The sequence below is a fragment of the Cibotium barometz genome, chromosome 63 (assembly GCF_041138505.1).
Source record: "Cibotium barometz isolate CiBa-2024 chromosome 63, ASM4113850v1, whole genome shotgun sequence".
Taxonomy (NCBI): Eukaryota; Viridiplantae; Streptophyta; class Polypodiopsida; order Cyatheales; family Cibotiaceae; genus Cibotium; species Cibotium barometz.
Genome location: NC_141108.1, coordinates 22,694,361 through 22,715,132, shown reverse-complemented (window position 1 = coordinate 22,715,132; position 20,772 = coordinate 22,694,361). Strand labels below are relative to the sequence as shown.

The window sequence follows — 20,772 nt, the reverse complement described above, 5'->3', positions numbered from 1 at the left end:
AATATGTTTCTGGAATAGTGGAAATGGATGATGCTCTTACCTTGGAGAGATCTTTTACTGACACAGAACTTGATAATGCATTGTTCCACCTCAGCAAATATAAGTCCCCTGGCTGGGATGGCCTTACGGTGGATTTTTATATTTCTTTTTGGGATGATTTGAAAGAAGTCCTCTTGCAAATGATCAATGTTGCCTGGCAAGAAAATCAGTTGCCGCACTCTTGGAAGCATGGCATAGTCAAACTTATGCCCAAAAAACATCTGTGTGACCATATGTCAGATTGGAGGCCTATTACTTTGATGCCTATAGTTTACAAACTCATTACCAAAATGATTGTGCATAGGCTTCACAGGATACTGGATGCGGGACTTCATCCTCATCAGTATGGGTTTGTGCCGCGAAGACAAATCCATGACAATATATCCAATGCCTTGACTGCAATTGAATATGCTAAGTATTCGCATCAAGATGTGCTTATATTGCAGGTGGATATTGCTAAGGCATTTGACACTGTTCAATGGGATTTTATCTCTCAAATCATGACCAAGTTGGGCTTTGGTCCCAAGATGGCAAATGCAGTTTATTGGCTTTATTCTGGCTCTACTTCTCAGTGCATTCTTGGGGGTTATCTGTCTCGATCATGGACATTGGGTCGATCAGTTAGACAGGGCTGTCCTCTTAGTGCTCTCTTCTATGCCATTGCGACCCATCCCCTTTTAATGTATCTTGATCATCTTACAAACACAGGACACATGACTGGTCTTAAAATCCCTGGGGCTGCATCTTTTCTGGCACAAGCATATGCTGATGATTCCTTCTTTATGCCACAGAATTCTTCCCGGGAAGTTCAAGTGCTTATGACCACTCTTTCATTGTATGGCTTGGCAGCGGGATTGCATGTCAATTTTGACAAATCTAAATTACTTCCCCTGAAACAATGTGACTGGCATTCTATTCTTTGGCCGGGTCACGTGGTGCATTCCAAAGATGTAGTTAGGCATTTGGGATATCCCAGAGGATGGCATATCACCAGGAAGCAGCAGCTAAAATGGATCTTCCAAAGACTTCAACATAAACTGGAATACTGGAAGATTTCTACTTGGCCTCTTCATGTCAGGCTCAGAATAGTACAGTCCATTGTAATGTCCTATGTCCAGTTCTATTTGCCTTTGCTGCATTGATCCTCCAGGGATATTTCAGCCTTTATGTCTCAAGCTATGGAGATGTTATGGAGGACAAAAACTGCTGTGAAAGCATTGAGACTGATGAAGATGGAAATGGTGTGCTCTCCTAGGATGCATGGTGGACTTAATGTCCTCAATATAAGATATCATGTACTTGCAAGGAAGGCGACTATGCTGCATACTTTTTTCCGCCAACAACAGCCATGGACTTGTATGCTAGCATCCATGTGTGTCAACATGAGGACTTGTGCTTATGGTCATTGGATTACTGATCATTGGGAGATACCTGGCTGTCCTTTCTCTACTGCTCTGATACTTGACTGGAAACAAGTACTTTCTAAGGTCAAATGGGCTCCTGATAATTGCTCGGGGACAAACTCAATGAGGAAAGAAAGTATTCATTGGAGTGCCATCTTTGACATTCCACTCGCTTTACAGGAACCTGTTCGGGCATACAATCTCATGAAATTGGGAATTAGATACATACATGATGTGGTAGATGATCAGGGCTATGTCTTATCTTTTCCTCAGGCCACTGCTTCCTATGCATTGGGAATGCATCATAGGTCTATATGGAAGAAAATTGCCGATTTATTACATCCTTTTCTACCTGTTCCTCCTGTGTGGCTGACACAGATAGGCTTACGGATTGGCAATTGCAACCCTCTGCTACATGCACTCATCCTGTTCCTCTTCCCGCCTTAACCTCCATCAAAGCTTACAGGCTTCTTTAGCCTGCTCCATGGATTCAGCAACATGCTAATTCTCTGTGGCATATAAGGAAGCCCCTCTCATGGTGGCGGAAGAATCTCGGGATGTTATGGAAGTGTAAAATGCCATTGAAACAAAGACTTTTTCTTTGGAGATGTATGACAGGCACATTGTCAGTGGGGGTCACACTTGCTAAACGTCGCATTGCACCATCCACATGTTTAAGATGTCAGGCTCCTTCAGAGACTGTTCTTCATTTGCTTTGGCACTGCCCGTGTTCTAGGATCCTCCTCGGGAGAATTTCAGATTATCTTCGGCTCCGTTTCCCGAGTCACAGATTTGGGAAACATTTCTGGCTCTTTGGCAGATTTATGAAGTCTTGGTCTCAATACTCACTATTTCTCTCTTGGGTGAGATATTGGGCTCTTTGGACAATCTGGAGTGAGCATAATTTGGCATACTTGGGTCGGCAGATTCACAAGTCATATGAATCTTTCCGAGCCTCATTGCGGCAATCCTTATATGATGCCTGCCATGAGGGTGATATGGATGCTTCTTGCATGGAGCTTTTCTTTTTATGTTTCTGATCTTTGGGATACTCTCCATTTCGGAGACCTTCCATCATGTAAATTTATGAGCATATAAATATACTGCACTGGATATTACCAAAAAAAATATGTGTGTGTGTGTGTCCGCAATAGTAAAAAAAGGATGTCTAAACCCTAGAACCTTAAAAAACCCTTTTGTACATTTATGATATAATGCAATTTCAACTGGTTTTACAAAAAAAAAAAAAAGTGTGTGTCCGCAAAGAATAAACACCCGCTTCGGGAGACTGTGACTGTACAGTTTACTATTTAATATAAACAGTGGTTTCACAAAAAAAAAGTGTCCGCACCAATGGACTTGGCTCCACCTTCCACAGCTCCATCTTCATGAAGTGCACCCTCTTTGGCTGCAACAGAATCTCCGGCCAAGTTCATCTTTTCGACATTGGCTCATCCTCTCCCTGTCCGGGCCGCACGTCTTCGATGTTATGAAAGGAAGAAGTGGAGCTTATCACAGTCCCCTGTTCCTCCTTCGGGCAAGACAGCGAATACGTGCTACAAATGCCGCCAGTTGGGTCATTTTGCTCAACACTGCCCTACTGCTTCCTCACCTTTTAAGCAAAACCCCGCAGTTCCCCTTCCAGTACAACATCCCGTCCCTCCTCCCCAAGATCGGCCCTCGTCGTCCAAGCACAAAAAGGAGTGGCGGCAGGTGTCTTCTCAGGTGAAGGCTCAGGCATCAGAGCCCCTATCGAACCCTTTCCAGGCTCTTTCTCTGCAGCTGCCCATGGTGTCGGAGGCCCCGCAGCAGCTGCCCACGGTTATGCCTATTGATATGGTTGCTCCGCAGGAGCCCCCTTCAGTTCAGCAGACTGCCTTGGTTCCCCAGGACTCTTCTATGGAGCCAGTCGGTAACTGAGTCGCAGCCCCCTGCGGCAGTTCCTGAGGTCCCCATGGCACCTAGCTCTTCGGCTGGGGTACCTTTACCGGTGATATTGCCCCCATTTCTCATGTTCCGGTGACCGACTGCAAGAGTATTGATGGAGACAGCCTCTCAGTGGACAGCAGTACATTTTCATTGGAGGATATGCCTCCTCCTATAAGGGAAGCATTTGACCCTCTGATTCAGAAGTTCCGCATCCCAGCATATGTCAATAAGAATCACAAGGGTAAAAAGCTTACATTTTCCTGATGGTGTAACTATTCCATTGCATACTCTGTTAACCAATTTAGGGATTGCTTTGGATGATGTTATCCTCCAGTCACCTCCAAGTGACTTGTAATTTTTTCCCTTTACACTATACTATAGCCAATGCCTATGTCACTACGGGGTATGCTAATTACACAAAACAGGATGTTTTGATCATGCAGGTGGATATTGCTAAGGCATTTGACACGATTCATTGGGAGTTCATTAAACAAGTCAGGGTGGCCCTAGGTTTCGGAGTTAAAATGCAGAATGTCATTTTCTGGTTGTATCAAGGTGGTACTACCCAATGTATTCCACAAGGTGAATTGTCTGATGCTTGGCCTCTGGGGAAATCTGTTCACCAAGGTTGTCCTTTGAGTGCCCTTTTGTTTGCTATTGCCACCCTCCGTTGCTGCTCACTCTTGACAAATTGGTTGCTATGGGGCAATTCACAGGCGTTTGCTTCCAGGAAATAAAGGCTTTCTGGAGTATGTATCTGCTTGTTTACGTATAAATTTCTCAAAATCCAAATTTCTCCCAATGAAATGTATGGATTGGCACTATAATTCAGGGCTTGGAGAAGTAATCCCTTCAGATGGCATTGTCAGCCACTTGGGACAGTCAAACAAGCATGTGATTGGGTGCTCCAAACGCTCAAATCAAAATTGAAATACTAGAATTTGTCTACATGGCCGCTGCCCATACAATTGTGCATGGTCCAATCGATCATTATGGCATATGTTCAGTTTTATCTTCTATTGATCAATTGGCAAAAGGTGGATTTACACTTTTACATTATGGAAGCCATGGAGCTGTTTTGGAAAATAAAGCCCGTTAAGAAAGGCTTGAGGCTCCTCAAATATCCGTATACATGTTCGCCTAAATCACATGGAGGTCTTAATGTCATGAATCTACATTCCCATGTGCTGGCCAGAAAGGCAACCCTAATGCCAACATTTTTGGAACAAAAACAGCCTTGGACAATAACGATGCCATCCTTGATGACCACCATGTCTACTTGCATATGGTAATTGGATTCCCACTCATTGGGATGTGATAGTTGGGAAATTTGAAGGTTGGATTGCGGGCTGCTCATATATCAACCGCATGCTGAAGGACTGGAAGCTTATAATGTCCATTATGGTAGGCAAGCTCCTCAAGGCAATTCCATGTGCTTGGAAAGTATTCATTGTTCCTCTCTACATCCCAAGTCTCCAGCTTTTAAAGAGCCTTGAAAAGCATATTCCCTCGCAAAATTTGCCATAAATCAAATAGAAGATGTTGTGGATGACAGTGGCATGGTACTTTCTTTTTCGTAGGCTTCTAGAAGATATGGGCTTGGTATGCATCATAGGCCACTATGGAGAAAGCTCGAAGATATCTTGAACCAGTGCCCCCTTTAGATCCGCATGATTGAATGCGTGATTGGGATTTCCAACATCCTGATGGAAGCAGATTACAATTGCATATGATTACCGCAGCCTCCATGTACCTCCATTTACCTCCACAGCCATGGATACAGGAGCATGCGAATCATTTATGGGTTCTGAATAAACCTCAAAATTGGTGGAAGAAACGCGTGCAATGTATATGCAAAAATGGTCTTCCACTAAAACAAATATTGTCTCTGTGGAGATGTTTGACTGGAATGTTGTCCGTTTCTAATATTCTTATGAAACGTGCTATTGCATCTGACAGATGTTGTAGATGTCTTAGTCACGTTGAGACTGTGCCACATCTATTATGGCATTGTATTCCAGACTATCCTTGGCACGTCTAGCTAATGATCTGGCTACTTGTTTCCCTAGTAGAAGATGCTCCAAGAACTTTTGGCTTTTTGGTGTGGGAAATCCGGGATTATAGGATAACGCTACGTTCTTTTCTCGGGTTAGATTTTGGGCAGTTTGGACAATTTGGCAAATGCGTAATACTACCATGTTCAATCAGCCATGTTGCAAAAACTTATGATTAAATTGGAATATTGGAAACTCTCTACTTGGCTAGTTCATCTCAGATTGAGAATAGTTCAATCGATTTTGATGGCATACATTCAGTTTTTTCTCCCTCTTCTGGCATGGTCTATCTCTGGTTTTATGAAAAAAAGCATTGAGCTCTTTTGGTAAAATTCTCGATATAAGAAGGCCTTGCGACTCCTGAAGTATGAGTTCATATGCTCGCAAAAACGCATGGAGGCCTTAATATTTTGGATATCAATTATCATGTTTTTGCACACAAAGCCACTCTGCTTCTGACTTTTATTGTGTAGCAACAACCCTAGACACTTATGATTGCAGCTCTTTGCTTTGATGCGAATACAGATGCATTTGGCAAATGGCAACTAACTCTTTGGGAAGTTTTATTTGGCTATGTGGAGGACACGATTGCTCAATGCCCTTATGTCTCTCGTCTCCTTGCAACCTGGAAGCTTGTTCTACAATATATTCAATGGATGGGTAGACCGCCTGATCTATTACCCTTGGCAAGCTTACTTTCTTTCTACAAAAGGCATCCTGGTTTGCCAAGATGTTGTTGATGCTGAAGGAAATGTTCTGTCCTTTCCTCAAGCTCAAAGATGTTCGTACTTGGGTATGCACTATAGACCTTTATGGCGCATGTTAAAGGAACAATTGCAGCCTTTTACTCCTCTAACAGTTGTTCCGGATGGTGTAATAATGGAGGATTGGATTTTCCACAGGACAGATCCTAGACCTTATCCTAGATTCTCTTTCCCTCAGGTTTCTGCTACTTTGATTTACAAGTTGATAATTCATGCGCCTTCATTTGTCGATCGAGTTAATAAGATTTGGCTCCTCACTCAGATAACTCGGTGGAAACAAAACCTAAAGAAAATTTGGCATAGTAAATTGTCAATCAAATGTAGATTGTTTTTATGGCGGTGCTTGTTGGGAGTGCTCCCAATTGCAGAACTTCTTGAAAAAAGACACATAGCTGCACCGACATCTTGCCCTTGCATAAAGGAAACAGTGATGCCAAAAGTGTCCTTTGTGAAATCTCTCATTTTCTTCGACTTAGATTTCCAAGGTATTCCTTCTCCATATTTTTTTTGGCTCTTTGGTAGGTGGCCTTCTACACTCGATCATGCTCATCTCTTTGGTAGGTGGCCTTCTTGTTTCAAGGCTACTAGGCCACTATCTTTGCTTTCTTTCTTTTTTCTTTTTTTTTTTTCCCCGGAAAAAAGATCCTTCAATTAGTTCAGGAAAAATCAGCCACAAGGGGCTAAGTACAACCACGACGGGTTAGATACAAACTCGCGGCATATAAGGGTGGGAAACAAGTGATCAAAGGGGAAGAGATGCTTCTCCTCCGGCTGGCCGCTCTGTGAGGAGAAGGCTATCTCATATGGGGGTGGGGGGGGTGCGTCAGGCCTCCAAAGTCTCAAGAAGGCTTCCCTCCGCTTCCGCATGCGGTCAAAATCTCCCTATAGCTTCCTCCATTGACCACGGAGGCTGTGAATGATATCAAGCCATATCCTCCTGATGGCCTTAGCTGGTGGAGTGTGGGTACCCTCGATGGCCTCACTGCATCTAGCACGCCAAATGTGCTAGGCTGCTATGCTGTTGCAAATCTCCCATCTCTGGTAGGAGCCTCGTCGCCAATCACTTGTCGGTGGGGCTGTGACTAGTACTGCTGCAATACGATGGTGGGAGACCTGAAGGGGTAGTCCTCCCCCATCCTCCTCATTCCTGAGCACTCTAGCCTCGATGGCCCAAGCAACAGTACCCCAAGTGAGGATCCGGGTTGATGCCCTGTCCATAGCGAAGATGCGGAGAATCCGTTGCCAAACTTGCTGAGCCTTCCGGTAATCCTAAAGGCAATGTCGCTGAGACTCCTGGGAGTGGCCGCACCTCGGGCAAGCTGCTGACCGACCTCCAATTGCCAGCCAAGTACCGACCGATATTCTTGTACCAGACAAGTACCAGACACGATATTCTTGTAAACACGCCTGGCCACACCGGGGGGATCGGTTTTGGAATAGGAGTCAGCCACTCCTGAGGAATAGCTGAGTCTGTGTCGATGCTGAGCTTGTCTCTAGCCCGGATCCCTGTCATGCCTCTCCTGCTCCTCCCGAGGTAATTGCCTGTGTACAATCCAATCTTCAAGAGACCTGGCTGGTCCCATGTTCAAGGCACCCCAAGATATATGTGGTCGGGCCCCTAGCATGTGGCATGAAAATCAAACTGCATGGGACAAGCCTAAACCAACTTTGAAATACAAAATTTCTACCCAAACTAAATTGCTGAGAGTTAAAAAATTATCGGAATCCGCAATCATAATGTTTTTTCTTGGCAAAATGCCTACTGGGAGTGATGTTGCTCAGTGGATTAAGAACTTGCTTGGTGGATGCCATGTCGATTATGCTCCTCGTGGCTTTTGTGAAGTGGTTCTCTCAAAACCAATATATAAGCAACAACTATTAGAAAAATCACCTCTGTTTTATGCCTGTCAGATGGTGCATGTACTTGCATGGACACCCACGAAGGACTATCAGGCCCTCTTGAAGCATCAATGCCCAGTATGGGTTGAGGTGGTTAATTTCTGGTAGACTTCTCTGATGCATTGCCAAGATTGGCTTTGATGTTGGGAACTGTCATTTGCCCCCCACATCTTTTGGGCAACAAAAATAGATTTTGTATTCTGTGGGATATAGATAAACCCACCCCACCATCCATTGCAGTGGAGGTTGATGATGTCTATATGGGCAAAAATTATTATGAACCCAAATGGGGAGGAGCATGCTACACTTGTCATAAGTGTGGCCACTTGGCTTCTGATTGTCCTTCTCTTACGTTGAGATCTCCAGCTGACTCTATTTCTCCAATTCCAATTCTGGAAACATCAGGCCAAGCAAAGCCTACTCCAACTAAAACGGAAAATACAGTGCAAGTTGCTAACATAGGAATGCAAATAAGAGCAAGAGCAGGGCAGCCAACACATATGCTTGCTAGAACTTACCATATTGTAAAAAATGCTGCAAACAAGGATAAGAATGCCATAGATTCAGAGGGTTGGCAAGCCCCAAACCCCAGAACGGTAATTTCTGTCAGACCTCGACCATTACAGTCCAGAATGTGGATGGAATCATCTTCCTCTCAGAGTAAAGCTTGCTCGTCGAGAGAAGTTGATCCAGGAAAGCTTTGGGCTGCAGTACTTCAAGGTGCAATGCAAACTCTACAGAATATGCAGATGTTGATATGGTTTGTACAGGGTTTAAGCAATTTGAATAAATGTAGGCTGGTTTGGGACTATGTACATAGAATGAAGCCAGACATAGTATGTCTTCGGGAACATAACCAATATGCTATGGCTGACCGGTCTAGTTTCTTTGATGGATACTGTAAATATTATGCTGGTTATTCTACTTTCTTTGGTGTGTGTTTTCTTGTTAGACAAGAATTGTAGTCCCTAATTGCTTACAATGATCCGGAAGGTAGGTTACTTAGTGTACAATGTATGCTCAATGGTGAGACTTATGAGTTTGCTTTTGTTTATGCTTCCACAGTATTTTCTCAAAGAGCTAGAATGTGGTTGCAATTGTAGCATTACCCTTGGTTGACAAATGCTCTCATATGCGGGGATTTAACAACTCACCGGCAAGACATGACAATACTCGTGGCAATTCACACATGATTGCAACTGAAAGAGTTGCTTGGCGCAATGCAATAAATCACAGGGATGCACTTGATACTTGGCTGGCCACCTGCCTGGACAAGAAGGGGTATACCTTTCATCATAATGCTTATACAACTTACAGGGCAAGGCTTGTCAGATGGTATTTGTTGAATTCCTCATCCTCTTACTTGTAGACTGTGGGTGGATTACTCTTTGCAACTCTTTGGTCATGCTCCTATATGGTTGAGTTTGTACTTTGACGTGTCACTAGATGATTTACAGTTATCAGCTAAGAGATTACTGCTAATTAACAACAATTATTTGACTCATCAGTATTTCAGAGGCATGGTTGCAGATGTGGTCCTTGCTTTGATAGCTGAAATTTATGAAGATAAGGATACTTCTTGGTACCATTTTGCATCCCGTATGCAAGGGGTGATTACAGATTATGGTATATGGGTGAGGAGAGAGAAATTCAAAAGTTGAAAAATCAATTGCAAACTCTTGAAGAAATTAGCCATGTTCATTCCTTATCTCCTCGGGAAGAGGATCAGATATGTTATTCCAAACATCAGCTTGAATTGAATAATTATAGAAAGCTACAAAGATGGAATTCAGGTCTAGACAGAAGCCTATCTTGGATAAGGGCTACTCTTCAAAAGCTCTCTTTAAAAGCTTACATGTAACCAGAGAAAAACAATGCATCTCATGAATACAAAAGGACAATGGAGAGTGGACACAATATATACTCTACCGTTAGAGGAGGAGTGTGTGACTCACTTCCAACAAGTTTTTACATCGCCTCCCGCTGAAACCCCTTCTATGACCAATATGGTTTTGTACCCAGAAGACAAATCACAGATAACATCTGTAATGCTTATGTGGGCATTCAGTATGCCAAATACTCGCAACACGATATACTATTAGTGCAAATAGATGTAGCAAAGGCTTTTGATAGAGTTTACTCAGATTTCATAGCTGCAATGGTGACAAAACTTGGTTTTGTGTCTAAATGCAACAAGTCATTCACTGGCTTTATCAAGACAGTACAACATGACATATATTAGGCAAAGGGTTGTCCTATTCTTGGATATTGGGTAAATTAGTTAGGTAAGGTTACCCTTTGAGTGCATTACTATATGCAATTGCCACTCACCCTTTACTTCTATTTTTGGCAGATGGCAATGTACGCATTGGGATTTGTTTCTTGGTAAGTTGCAATGGAAGATACCGGGATGTCCTTTCACTACTAGACTGATTGCTCATTGGAAAAAAGTCCTCCAATATTTGCATTGGTCTGGAAGACCTTCAGAGGCAGGTAACTCACACTAAGATTGGAAAGCATTCATTGGAGTAGAGTTTTTTTGGAACCTCTGGCAGTTCAAGAGCAAAGCAAAGCCTATTTCCTTTCCACTAAAATATAAGTCTAATCCAAGATGTAGTCTCTCCGGATGGCAAAATTCTTACATTCCCATAGGCACAAAGAAAATGGAGTTTAGGTATGCATTACAGGCCCGTATGGCAGAAAATTAGACCTTTATTGCAGCAAGTTCAAGTTGTTAGATTGGATGTTGCACAAAGATGAACCCGGTTTTCCCAAAGTACCCATGTTACAGCTCACTGCTCCTCGCATATACAAATTGAGAAGTCTTGAGCCGTGGATTATTGTTCTAATCGGCTTTGGAATATGTACAAGACAACCAAATGGTGGAAACAAAACCCTCAACAGATGTGGACTAATAAATTTCCATTAAAGCAGAGAGTTTTCCTTTGGCGATGTTTGGTTGGAGTGCTACCTTTTGGTGAAACTCTGGCCAAAAGAAGGATAGCTTCTGCTTCTTGTGTTAGATGCTCAAATCCCAATGAGTCTGTCTCATTTACTTTGGTCTTGTTTGGATAAAAAAGATTTCTTGCTCAAATTAGCTGTTTCTCTTTGGCTGCCAGATTTCCTGGATGTTATTTCTCCAAGCGTTTATGGATCTTTGGAAGACATCACTAGAGACAGGCTGATTATGCAAGTTTCCTTGCTTGACACATTTTTGGGCACTTTGGAGACTATGAATGAGCCGCAATCATCTGATTTTTCACTCTACACAGATTGACAAGTACTCATACTTCTGCCAGTCTTTGCGCCAATCTTTATATGATTGCCTTAGACTACAAGAGCTGGACCAGCTGCAGTTAGACTTGTTTGCTCAATGTTTCTAAACTTCAAGAAGTTTCCCTCACTTTGGAGGTCTTGTTTCTTTGTACAGTGTAGTAACAGACCAAAGCTCTCTCTCTCTCTCTCTCTCTCTCCCCCCCCCCAAAAAAAAAAAGAAAAAAAGGAAAAAAAAGAAAGTGTGTGCCTACATATAGATCCTGTACTTAAAAGTGTGCCAAAAGCTTTCTTTTCAGAAAACAGGAAAATATTAGAATGTGAACTCACAAGGTTAGTTGCATTTGTTTCAGAAACAAACCCATCAATGTCAAGCATAATTGCATCATCTGCACCTGCAAGGTTTCCCTCTACCTACAGCACGAAAGAATAAGTTCACATGCAACCTTGACAATGACCTTGTATCATATAAAACGCTCGAAACATTGTTGAGAGATATGACTTAGAATTCAACACTGAATTTGACAAAGGCAAGTTAGCTTTTACCTTAGCCAGAATGTTATTAATGAGGTTATTGTGATGAATCTTGGAGTCTAGGCACTGCATCATTACAAGACCAAAACTTCGTTAAAATCTCCATGTCAAAACCAAGTGCATCCTTTAGCATTGATTTTAAACTAGACCCATCATTATCTATAATATAACCCCCTCCACCCCCCAATGCATCAATATCTATAATGTGAAATCCCTCCAATGAATTGTTATCTATAATGTGAAACAAATCCCCACCCCCCTATTACGTCGTCATGACAGGCCTAGGATTAGGGGTAGGAGCGTGTGCTAACCCAAGATTAGAGTTAAGGGCTTAGCTAGGGCATAGGGACCTAGAGGGTTCACACGTGGGCTAACGGTGCCAGCAAAAAGAGGTCTAGATTGGCTAAAAGCTTATAATTAATAGCCTTCGGCTAATAATGGCATAAAACTTATAAATAAGGCAGGAAACCTAATAAATAAAGCAAGGACCAATAATAGCTGGGTTATACCTAGAAGGTGGTCCACTTGAAGACAACAGCCAGCCAGGCTTCATGAAACTGGACTTAGTTAACTATCAGATCATACAGTTGTGCTTTCTTACTGCACCGATCAAGCCAGATAAGGCAAATTCTGATAGAAAATTACATTTGGAGAGTTGCGCCGTGTTGAAGCTGTCACCAAGCGGATTCCGTCACTGTTGTTATAGACAGGGGGTTTCCACTCTGCCAACACTGTCAAAGCCATCGCATTTTTTTTTGGCTTTAGCAAAGCACTAAAATTTAAATAAACTCAAGTTCAAAGGGTTTACCTATGAGAGTGCAACCATACATGTTGAAAGAAGGGCTCATTCCTGAGGTGACCTGAAATAATGCATAGATTGTGATTGAGCAAGCTCAGCACCCACTTGTCCTGAACTTTTGACATGTAATATATGAGGTCAAAATGTAAGAACCCGGGTTGGCAGCGAGCTCTTTCCTGAGTGTGGTTAACTCAGGACCCACCCTTCCCAAGAGGTTGTGAGTTCAAATCCTGACACCTCATTGATAAGACGAAAAAAAAAACGACAGAATCGGGATTTCAAAGCAAGCATCAGCTGCATTTACACACAAATACTTACCTTTTTCCCTCGAGTAAGAGTCAAGCGTATGTGAGCACCATCAAACATGTCATTGATGATAAGTGTAGAAAAAACTGCTCGTTTAACCTGAGTGAAAAACCAGAAAAAAATTTAACCAAAAAATAACAACTTCTTTTTTTTTTTTTTCCGGAGAAAAGATCCTTTCATTAGTTATATAAAAACACCCGTAGGGCTACAAAAGATCTCTCCTGCTCATAAGAGAAACAGAGCAGTGAATACAGCAAGGCAGCCCGGGAGACTCTCCCTAGGTGCGGCAAAATACAAGCATCAGTACAAAGGACTGAGGGGCTAAATCATACAATAGGGGGGGGGGAAAGCCAAACACGTGGCCTGTAATGCCAACGGGGGGATCCCGTGTGTAAGGTATAGAAGGGGCCACTGCGCCAGGTGGTGTGAAAGGCCTGGCGCCGCAAGATCGCCTCATCCGAGTCGCCCCGGATGCGGTCATACTGTCCTCGCAGGGTGTGGATCAACTCCTGCCAAATCCCCCGTACAGTCTCTGCTGGTGGCTCCAGTCTCCCCTCAAAGGCCGTGAAACACCGGGCCCTCCAGGTGAACCAGATGGTGAGGCTGCTGAGAAGCTCCCATCATAAATCCCTCTCCTGTGTCCAGCTGGCGGACGAGAAATCCGGTGCCGGAACCAGGCGAGGCTGGCCCCTAATGAATCTGATGGCCTGACTGTCCTACTCCATCTCATAGCCCATAGCAGGCCCTAACGAAGTCGACCAAGCAGCGGCACCCCACGTAAACATACCCTCTGGAGAGAGGGGGGCCAGAATACGCAGCATCCGCAGCCAAATCTGCTGCGCCTGAGGGCAATCCCAAAGGCAATGTCTCTGTGTCTCCATAGGGTGGCCGCATCGGACGCAGGCCGCTGGAAGACCGCTGTAAACAAGCCAGGTGCCAACTGCTGAGCCCCTGTGGGCGACCAGTCACTGGAAAGTCGAGATCCTGCGGGCCTGTCGACTAGCCCAGAGCCGAGCCCAAAAATCCTCCAAGAACTCCTGTGAGAGTTCCTGTAGCCGCCAATGCCCCGCTGCAGCTGGAGAGACCATCCTCCTCGCCGCCAAAATATGCCGCCCCAGCCGAACAGTATACTGGAAAAAGGTGATCTCTGTGGCCTCAAGGGATGCATAAGGATCATGCCACTCATACTCCCCAGGGTCCCACTGTAGCCGGGCCAAGAGGCGCGCTGCATATGCCCATATGCCGGGGTCAATATGCCACTTCCGAGAAGCGGCGGCCACTACCCGTATCCTCTGAAAGGTGCACTCTGCAACCAAAGGCGACTCCACCTCCACTCTCTGAAGTCTGCCCTCATCCTGAATCTCATAGTAGAGGCATCTGCCATCCTCAGCGCAAGCTCTGACAGCAATCAGGATCTCCAAATGTGTAAAGGCTCCCATCCACCGTGGGGCCACTAGCTCGAAAGGCGTGAACCACTCCTCTGTGAGTGCCTCCTGAATATCATCCCTCATAATCAACCCCCCTCTGAAGTGACTCAGTCTCTCCACCTGGATCTCCTCTGGTAGGCTGCAGAAGGCCTGCCAGTCTCCAAAACTACGTGCTGGGCCTGCCGCTAAAGGTCCCCACGCTAGACGAGGCCGAGAACCCAGCATATGACCCTGCTCTGTGCGAACTGCTGGGCTCCAGATGAGCGGCTGTCTGGCCCGCTCCTCAACACAAGAAGGAGGTCGCTGAGAGAGCCCCGGTCTCAGCAACTCCCAAGCTCTCAGGATGCTCAAAGCAAATCTGTCCTCCCATCCTCTACTGAGGCCTGTCCTCCTCATCTCTATGAAGATCCAGCGAATCTCTGGTGCCCAAGTGCTCCCTGCTGGGGGAGCCCGAGCCTGCAGCCGCTGCTGCAAGAGAAGCTCTTTCCAAGGCTCAGCGCCTGGATGCAGCCCCCGAACAATAAGCTTCCCCAATAAGGCTCTACTCTGATCGACTGGATCTATAATGCCCAAGCCTCCCTGAGCCAGCGGAAGTGTAATAACTGTCCATGCAACCTTTGCCCGGGCTGGCTGACCGTCCCGCCCAGACCAAAGAAAGTTCCTGATCAACCTCTGTACCTGGTTGATGCAAGAGCTCGAGAAGATCTAGCAAGACGTAATGTACCACATGGTCGCTAACAGCACCTGATTTGCCACCACCACCCTCCCAGCCAAGGATAGTCGAGCTGTACTCCAATACAAAAGCTTCTTCCGAATACTCAAAAGAAGCGGGGCAATCTGCTGCACAGGTGACAAATCTAGTCCAATCTGGCATCCCAAATACCGCACTGTTGTGCCAGTAGGAATCCATCTAAAACCGGGGTCCGGGCTCCATGCCGAAGTGGGAACACTACTGATCCAAAAGGCCACTGTCTTGCGCCAATTGATCAATGCTCCCGAAGCTGCACTAAAAACCTGGAGCGACTGCTCTGCCCGAAGAAGATTGGCCTCTTGGCCATGCAAAAATAAGCCCGTGTCGTCTGCAAACTCAGCATCGAGCAGGTCCTCCCCCCGGACTGGGAGCTGGAGTCCTCTCAAACCAACCTCCTCTGCCGTCAAATACATGCTCATAGCCTCCGCAAAGAAGAGAAAAAGAAAAGGGGCAAGGGGACACCCCTGACGGACTGATCTGGTCAGCTCAAAACTCGGCCCCCGTCCTCCTGCAATCAACACCTGGCTACGAGCTGTGGAATACAGAGCCGCCACCCCTCTGATCCATCCTGGCTCAAAGCCCAGGCGAAGCATAGTGCCCTCTAAGAAACCCCAATCAACTCTATCGTATGCCTTCTCAAAATCGAGAAGCATCACGACCAAGTCCTCACCAAGAAATCTAGCTCGGGCCGTCGCCTCCCAAAAAGTAAAGATGTTGTCAAGGATACTGCGCTCCTTGACGAATCCTGTCTGGGTGGCATGAATCAACTCCCCCAGGAAGGGCTGGATCCTCAAACTCAAGGCCTTTGCTAAGACCTTGTAGACAGTATTGAAGATCGTAATAGGCCTCCAATGCCAAACATCATCTGATACTCCCTCCCCCTTGGGGATAAGAAAGATCAAGCCCTCTGAAAAGCTCTGTGGCATCACCCCAGTGTCCAAAACATACTGAAAGCCCCTGCGGAGGCCTCGCCCCAAAAGGTCCCAATAGCGCATAAAAAGGGCGGCGTCAGGCTCTCAAGGTCGGGAACATTTGAGTTTTCTCATCATATGAGCGATCTGGAGGTGACAGATGTGATAGGCCGACTATGGGAGTTGGCTCATTTTTTCTTGGATCCTGGGAGTGTGGATACCTCAGGGATTCATCATTTGGTCGTTCGCATAGTGGCAGACTTAGCACGGGACCCTGGATATGTGTGTATACACGAGGTTGCTCTGTGAGAGCGGGAGGCAGTCGCCATGGGCCACAGCCACTCGCGCCTGATCCGTGATTCTTGCAGTACACCGGGTGGGCAGATTCGCAGCCGCTCGGATGGGGACTACTCTCCATCCAAGCCGCTTGCGAAGGCCCGCCGTACGGCTGAGACAGCATCCACCTCAGCAGGGCATCCATGAGGATCATCTCATGGAATGTACAGGGCCTTGGCGGAGCACATTTTATACGCTATCGTGGTTGCTTGAGGCAGGAGCAGCATTGATATTTTGATGATGCAGGAGCACCACTTGGGTGAGAGCAGGATCCAGAGATATGGTTCGGTGATGCCTGGTAGATGGGACACTTTTTGGTCTGCAGGGTTTGGTCCTTTGGGTGGACAGGGAGGAGTATGCATGGTCATTGCAGATGTATGGCGGCAAGCCATTGTGGATCGAGGGATCATTGTGCCTGGTAGAGCACAGTATGTCATTCTGAGGATGCATGATGAGCTATTGGGCGTGCTCAACGTCTATGCGCCCAATCATGCTAGTGCCAGAGCAGAGTTCTGGACCCAGGTTACGGATGCATTGCCAGAGGCCGCACATTGGTGTGTCGGGGGAGACTTCAACATGCTTGATGACCCGGCCGATAGGGTGGAAGGCAGTCATGTTACAGTGCACGGCACGGAGCTTGCAGCTTGGGACCGGTTTTGCATGTCACTGAGGATCACTGATGTATGGCAGCATGGGGCTTTCTTCCGGTCTCAGGACAGTCTTAGTTTCTCTCGGTTGGATCACCGGCAGGGAGGGACTAATCTATCACGGATTGATCGCTTCTATGTGGGCGACTGGTTAGGGGAGCGAGGGGGCTCCGTCGGCATTCTCGCTAGCACCTCATTTTCAGATCATGCGCCAGTTATCTTGACATTGGAGGAGAGGACACGGGAGCCCAGCTTGCAGTTGAGGATCCCAGAGAGGGTACTTACAGATCCCAATCTCGCTGAGGACATTGAGAGGATCTGGCATGATAGTCAGTGCTCTGACCAGGATGCAGCGGGCCAGTGTGCCCAGGGACTCATCAAGCTTAGCTCTTTTCTGCACGCTGCAGCTTTGACACGGCTGGGAGAGATTCGCGAGCGGGAGCATCGGCTAAGACACAGCCTTGCTTTGCTACAGCGCCTTCAGGAGCAGTAGCCTGCATGTGAGTGGGTGGCGTCCCAGCTGAGCCAGGCACGCCAGGAGGTTAGAGAGGCAGAGGAGCAGAGACATGAGTTTTACTATCGTCGTCAGGCCTCTCAGTGGACGCAGCTTGGTGATAGAGTGACTGGAGAGTTTTTTGAGATCACTGGACCCCGCCATGCGTGAGCAGGAGTCCATCAGCTTGGTAGACCGGATGGATCGGTAGCTACTAAGCTCGGGGAGATCAGAGCCATTGCCACTGCATTCTATAGAGACCTGCTTTCAGTGGAGCCAGCCACTGAGGATCGAGATGCTTGCAGACAGACTGTGTGGGCCCATGTGCAGAGGAGGGTCACAGACCGTATGCGTACAGTTCTAGGTGTGCCTCTGTCTGAGATTGAGCTTGCCGAGGCCTTGAGGGTCCTGCCGCGACATAGTTGCCCAGGGGAGGACGGATTGACGCTGGCCTTTTTTATGCGCTATTGGGACCTTTTGGGGCCAAGCCTCCGCAGGGGCTTTCAGTATGTTTTGGACACTGGGATGATGCCACAGAGCTTTTCAGAGGGCTTGATCTATCTTATCCCCAAGGGGGAGGGAGTATCAGATGATATTGGGCATTGGAGGCCTATTACGATCCTCAATACTGTCTACAAGGTCTTAGCAAAGGCCTTGAGCTTGAGGATCCAGCCCTTCCTCGGGGAGTTGATTCATGCTACTCAGACAGGATTTGTCAAGGAGCGCAGTATCCTTGACAACATCTTTACTTTCTGGGAGGCGACGGCCCGAGCTAGATTTCTTGGCGAGCCAGGACTTGGTCGTGATGCTTCTCGATTTTGAGAAGGCATACAATAGAGTTGATTGGGGTTTCTTAGAGGGCACTATGCTTTGCCTGGGCTTTGAGCCAGGATGGATCAGAGGGGTGGCGGCTCTGTATTCCACAGCTCGCAGCTAGGTGTTGATTGCAGGAGGACGGGGGCCGAGTTTTGAGCTGACCAGATCAGTCCGTCAGGGGTGTCCCCTCGCCCCTTTTCTTTTTCTCTTCTTTGCGGAGGCTATGAGCATGTATTTGACGGCAAAGGAGGTTGGTTTGAGAGGACTCCATCTCCCAGTCCGGGGGGAGGACCTGCTCGATGCTGAGTTTGTAGACGACACGGGCTTATTTTTGCATGGCCAAGAGGCCAATCTTCTTCGGGCAGAGCAGTCGCTCCAGGTTTTTAGTGCAGCTTCGGGAGCATTGATCAATTGGCGCAAGACAGTGGCCTTTTGGATCAGTAGTGCTCCCACTCCGGCATGGAGCCCGGACCCCGGTTTTAGATGGATTCCTCCAGGCACAGCAGTGCGGTATTTGGGATGCCAGATTGGACTAGATTTGTCACCTGAGCCAGCAGATTGCCCCGCTTCTTCTGAGCATTCGAAAGAAGCTTTTGTATTGGAGTACAGCTCGACTATCCTTGGCTGGGAGGGTGGTGGTGTTGTTAGCGACCATGTGGTACATTACGTCTTGCTGGATCTTCTCGAGCTCTTGCATCAGCCAGGTACAGAGGCTGATCAGGAACTTTCTATGGTCTGGGCGGGACGGTCAGCCAGCCCGGGCAAAGGTTGCATGGGCAGTTATTACACTTCCGCTGGCTCAGGGAGGGTTGGGCATTATAGATCCAGTCGATCAGAGTAGAGCCTTATTGGGGAAGTTTATTGTTCGGGGGCTGCTTCCAGGCACTGAGCCTTGGAAAGAGCTCCTCTTGCAGCGGCTGCAGGCTCGGGCGCCCCCAGCAGGGGACACTTGGGCACCAGAGATTCGCTCGATCTTCATAGAGATGAGGAGGACAGGCCTCAGTAGAGGATGGGAGGACAGATTTGCTTTGAGTATCCTGAGAGCTTGGGAGCTGCTGAGACCGGGACTCTCTCAGCGACCTCCTCCTTGTGTTGAGGAGCGGGCCAAACAACCGTTCATCTGGAGCCCAACGGTTCGCACAGAGCAGGGTCATATGCTGGGTTCTCGGCCTCGTCTAGCCTGGGCGCCTTTAGCGGCAGGCCGAGCACGTAGTTTTGGAGACTGGCAGGCCTTCTGCAGTCTCCTAGAGGAGATCCAGGTGGAGAGGCTGAGTCACTTCAGAGGGGGTTTGATTATGAGGGATGATATTCAGGAGGCACTCACAGAGGAGTGGTTCACGCCTCTCGAGCCAGTGGCCCCACGGTGGATGGGAGCCTTTACACAGTTGGAGATCCTAATTATTGTCAGAGCTTGCACTAAGGATGGCAGATGCCTCTACTATGAGATTCAGGATGAGGGCAGACTTCAGAGAGTGGAGGTGGAATCGCCTTTGGTTGCAGAGTGCACCTTTCAAAGGATACGGGTAGTGGCCGCCGCTTCTCGGAAGTGGCATATTGACCCCGACCCTGCTGATGTGCTCCCGGATTGGCGCATATGGGCATATGCAGCGCGCCCCTTGGCCCGGCTACAGTGGGACCCCGAGGAGTACGAGTGGCATGATCCTTATGCATCCCTTGAGGCCACAGAGATTACCTTTTTCCAGTATACTGTTCGGCTGGGGCGGCATATTTTGACGGCGAGGAGGACGGTCTCTCCAGCGGCGGCAGCGGGGCATTGGCGGCTACAGGGACTCTCACAGGAGTTCCTGGAGGATTTTTGGGCTCGGCTCTGGGCTAGTCGACAGGCCCGCAGGATCTCGACTTTCCAGTGGGGCTGGTCGCCCACAGGGGCTCAGCAGTTGGCACTTGGCTTGTTTACAGCGGTCTTCCGGCGGCCTGCGTCCGATGCGGCCACCCTATGGAGACACAGAGACATTGCCTTTGGGATTGCCCTCAGGCGCAGCAGATTTGGCTGCGGATGCTGCGTATTCTGGCTCCCCTCTCTCCAAAGGGTATGTTTACGTGGGGTGCCGCTACTTGGTCGACTTCGTCAGGGCCTGCTATGGGCTATGAGATGGAGCAGGGCAGTCAGGCTATCAGATTCATTAGGGGCCAGCCTCGCCTGGTTCCGGCACCGGATTTCTCGTCCGCCAGCTAGACACAGGAGAGGGATTTACGATGGGAGCTCCTCAGCAGCCTCACCATCTGGTTGACCTGGAGGGCCCGGTGCTTTACGGCCTTTGAGGGGAGATTGGAGCCACCAGCAGAGACTGTACGGGGGATTCGGCAGGAGTTGATCCACACCCTGCGAGGACAGTATGACCGCATCCGGGGAGACTCGGATGAGGCGAT

The 20,772-nt window shown here is 47.3% G+C and overlaps 1 protein-coding gene across 3 annotated transcripts in view; it reads right to left on the bottom strand.

Moving 5' to 3' along the window:
- LOC147603845 (branched-chain-amino-acid aminotransferase-like protein 2) overlaps positions 1 to 20,772 on the bottom strand; it is a 95,273-nt gene that overhangs the window by 5,659 nt on the left and 68,842 nt on the right. For all 3 annotated transcript variants that reach the window (XR_015265485.1, XM_086795772.1, XM_086795773.1), the window contains exons 11-15: positions 13,013 to 13,099; positions 12,704 to 12,755; positions 12,541 to 12,626; positions 11,908 to 11,961; positions 11,692 to 11,775 (exon numbers count right to left, since the gene is read on the bottom strand). Coding sequence is in view for 2 of the 3 variants with exons in the window: in XM_086795772.1 (XP_086651898.1) it covers positions 11,692 to 11,775; positions 11,908 to 11,961; positions 12,541 to 12,626; positions 12,704 to 12,755; positions 13,013 to 13,099 (363 nt within the window). In the remaining variant the exon portion in view is untranslated. The remainder of the gene's footprint in view (positions 1 to 11,691; positions 11,776 to 11,907; positions 11,962 to 12,540; positions 12,627 to 12,703; positions 12,756 to 13,012; positions 13,100 to 20,772) is intronic.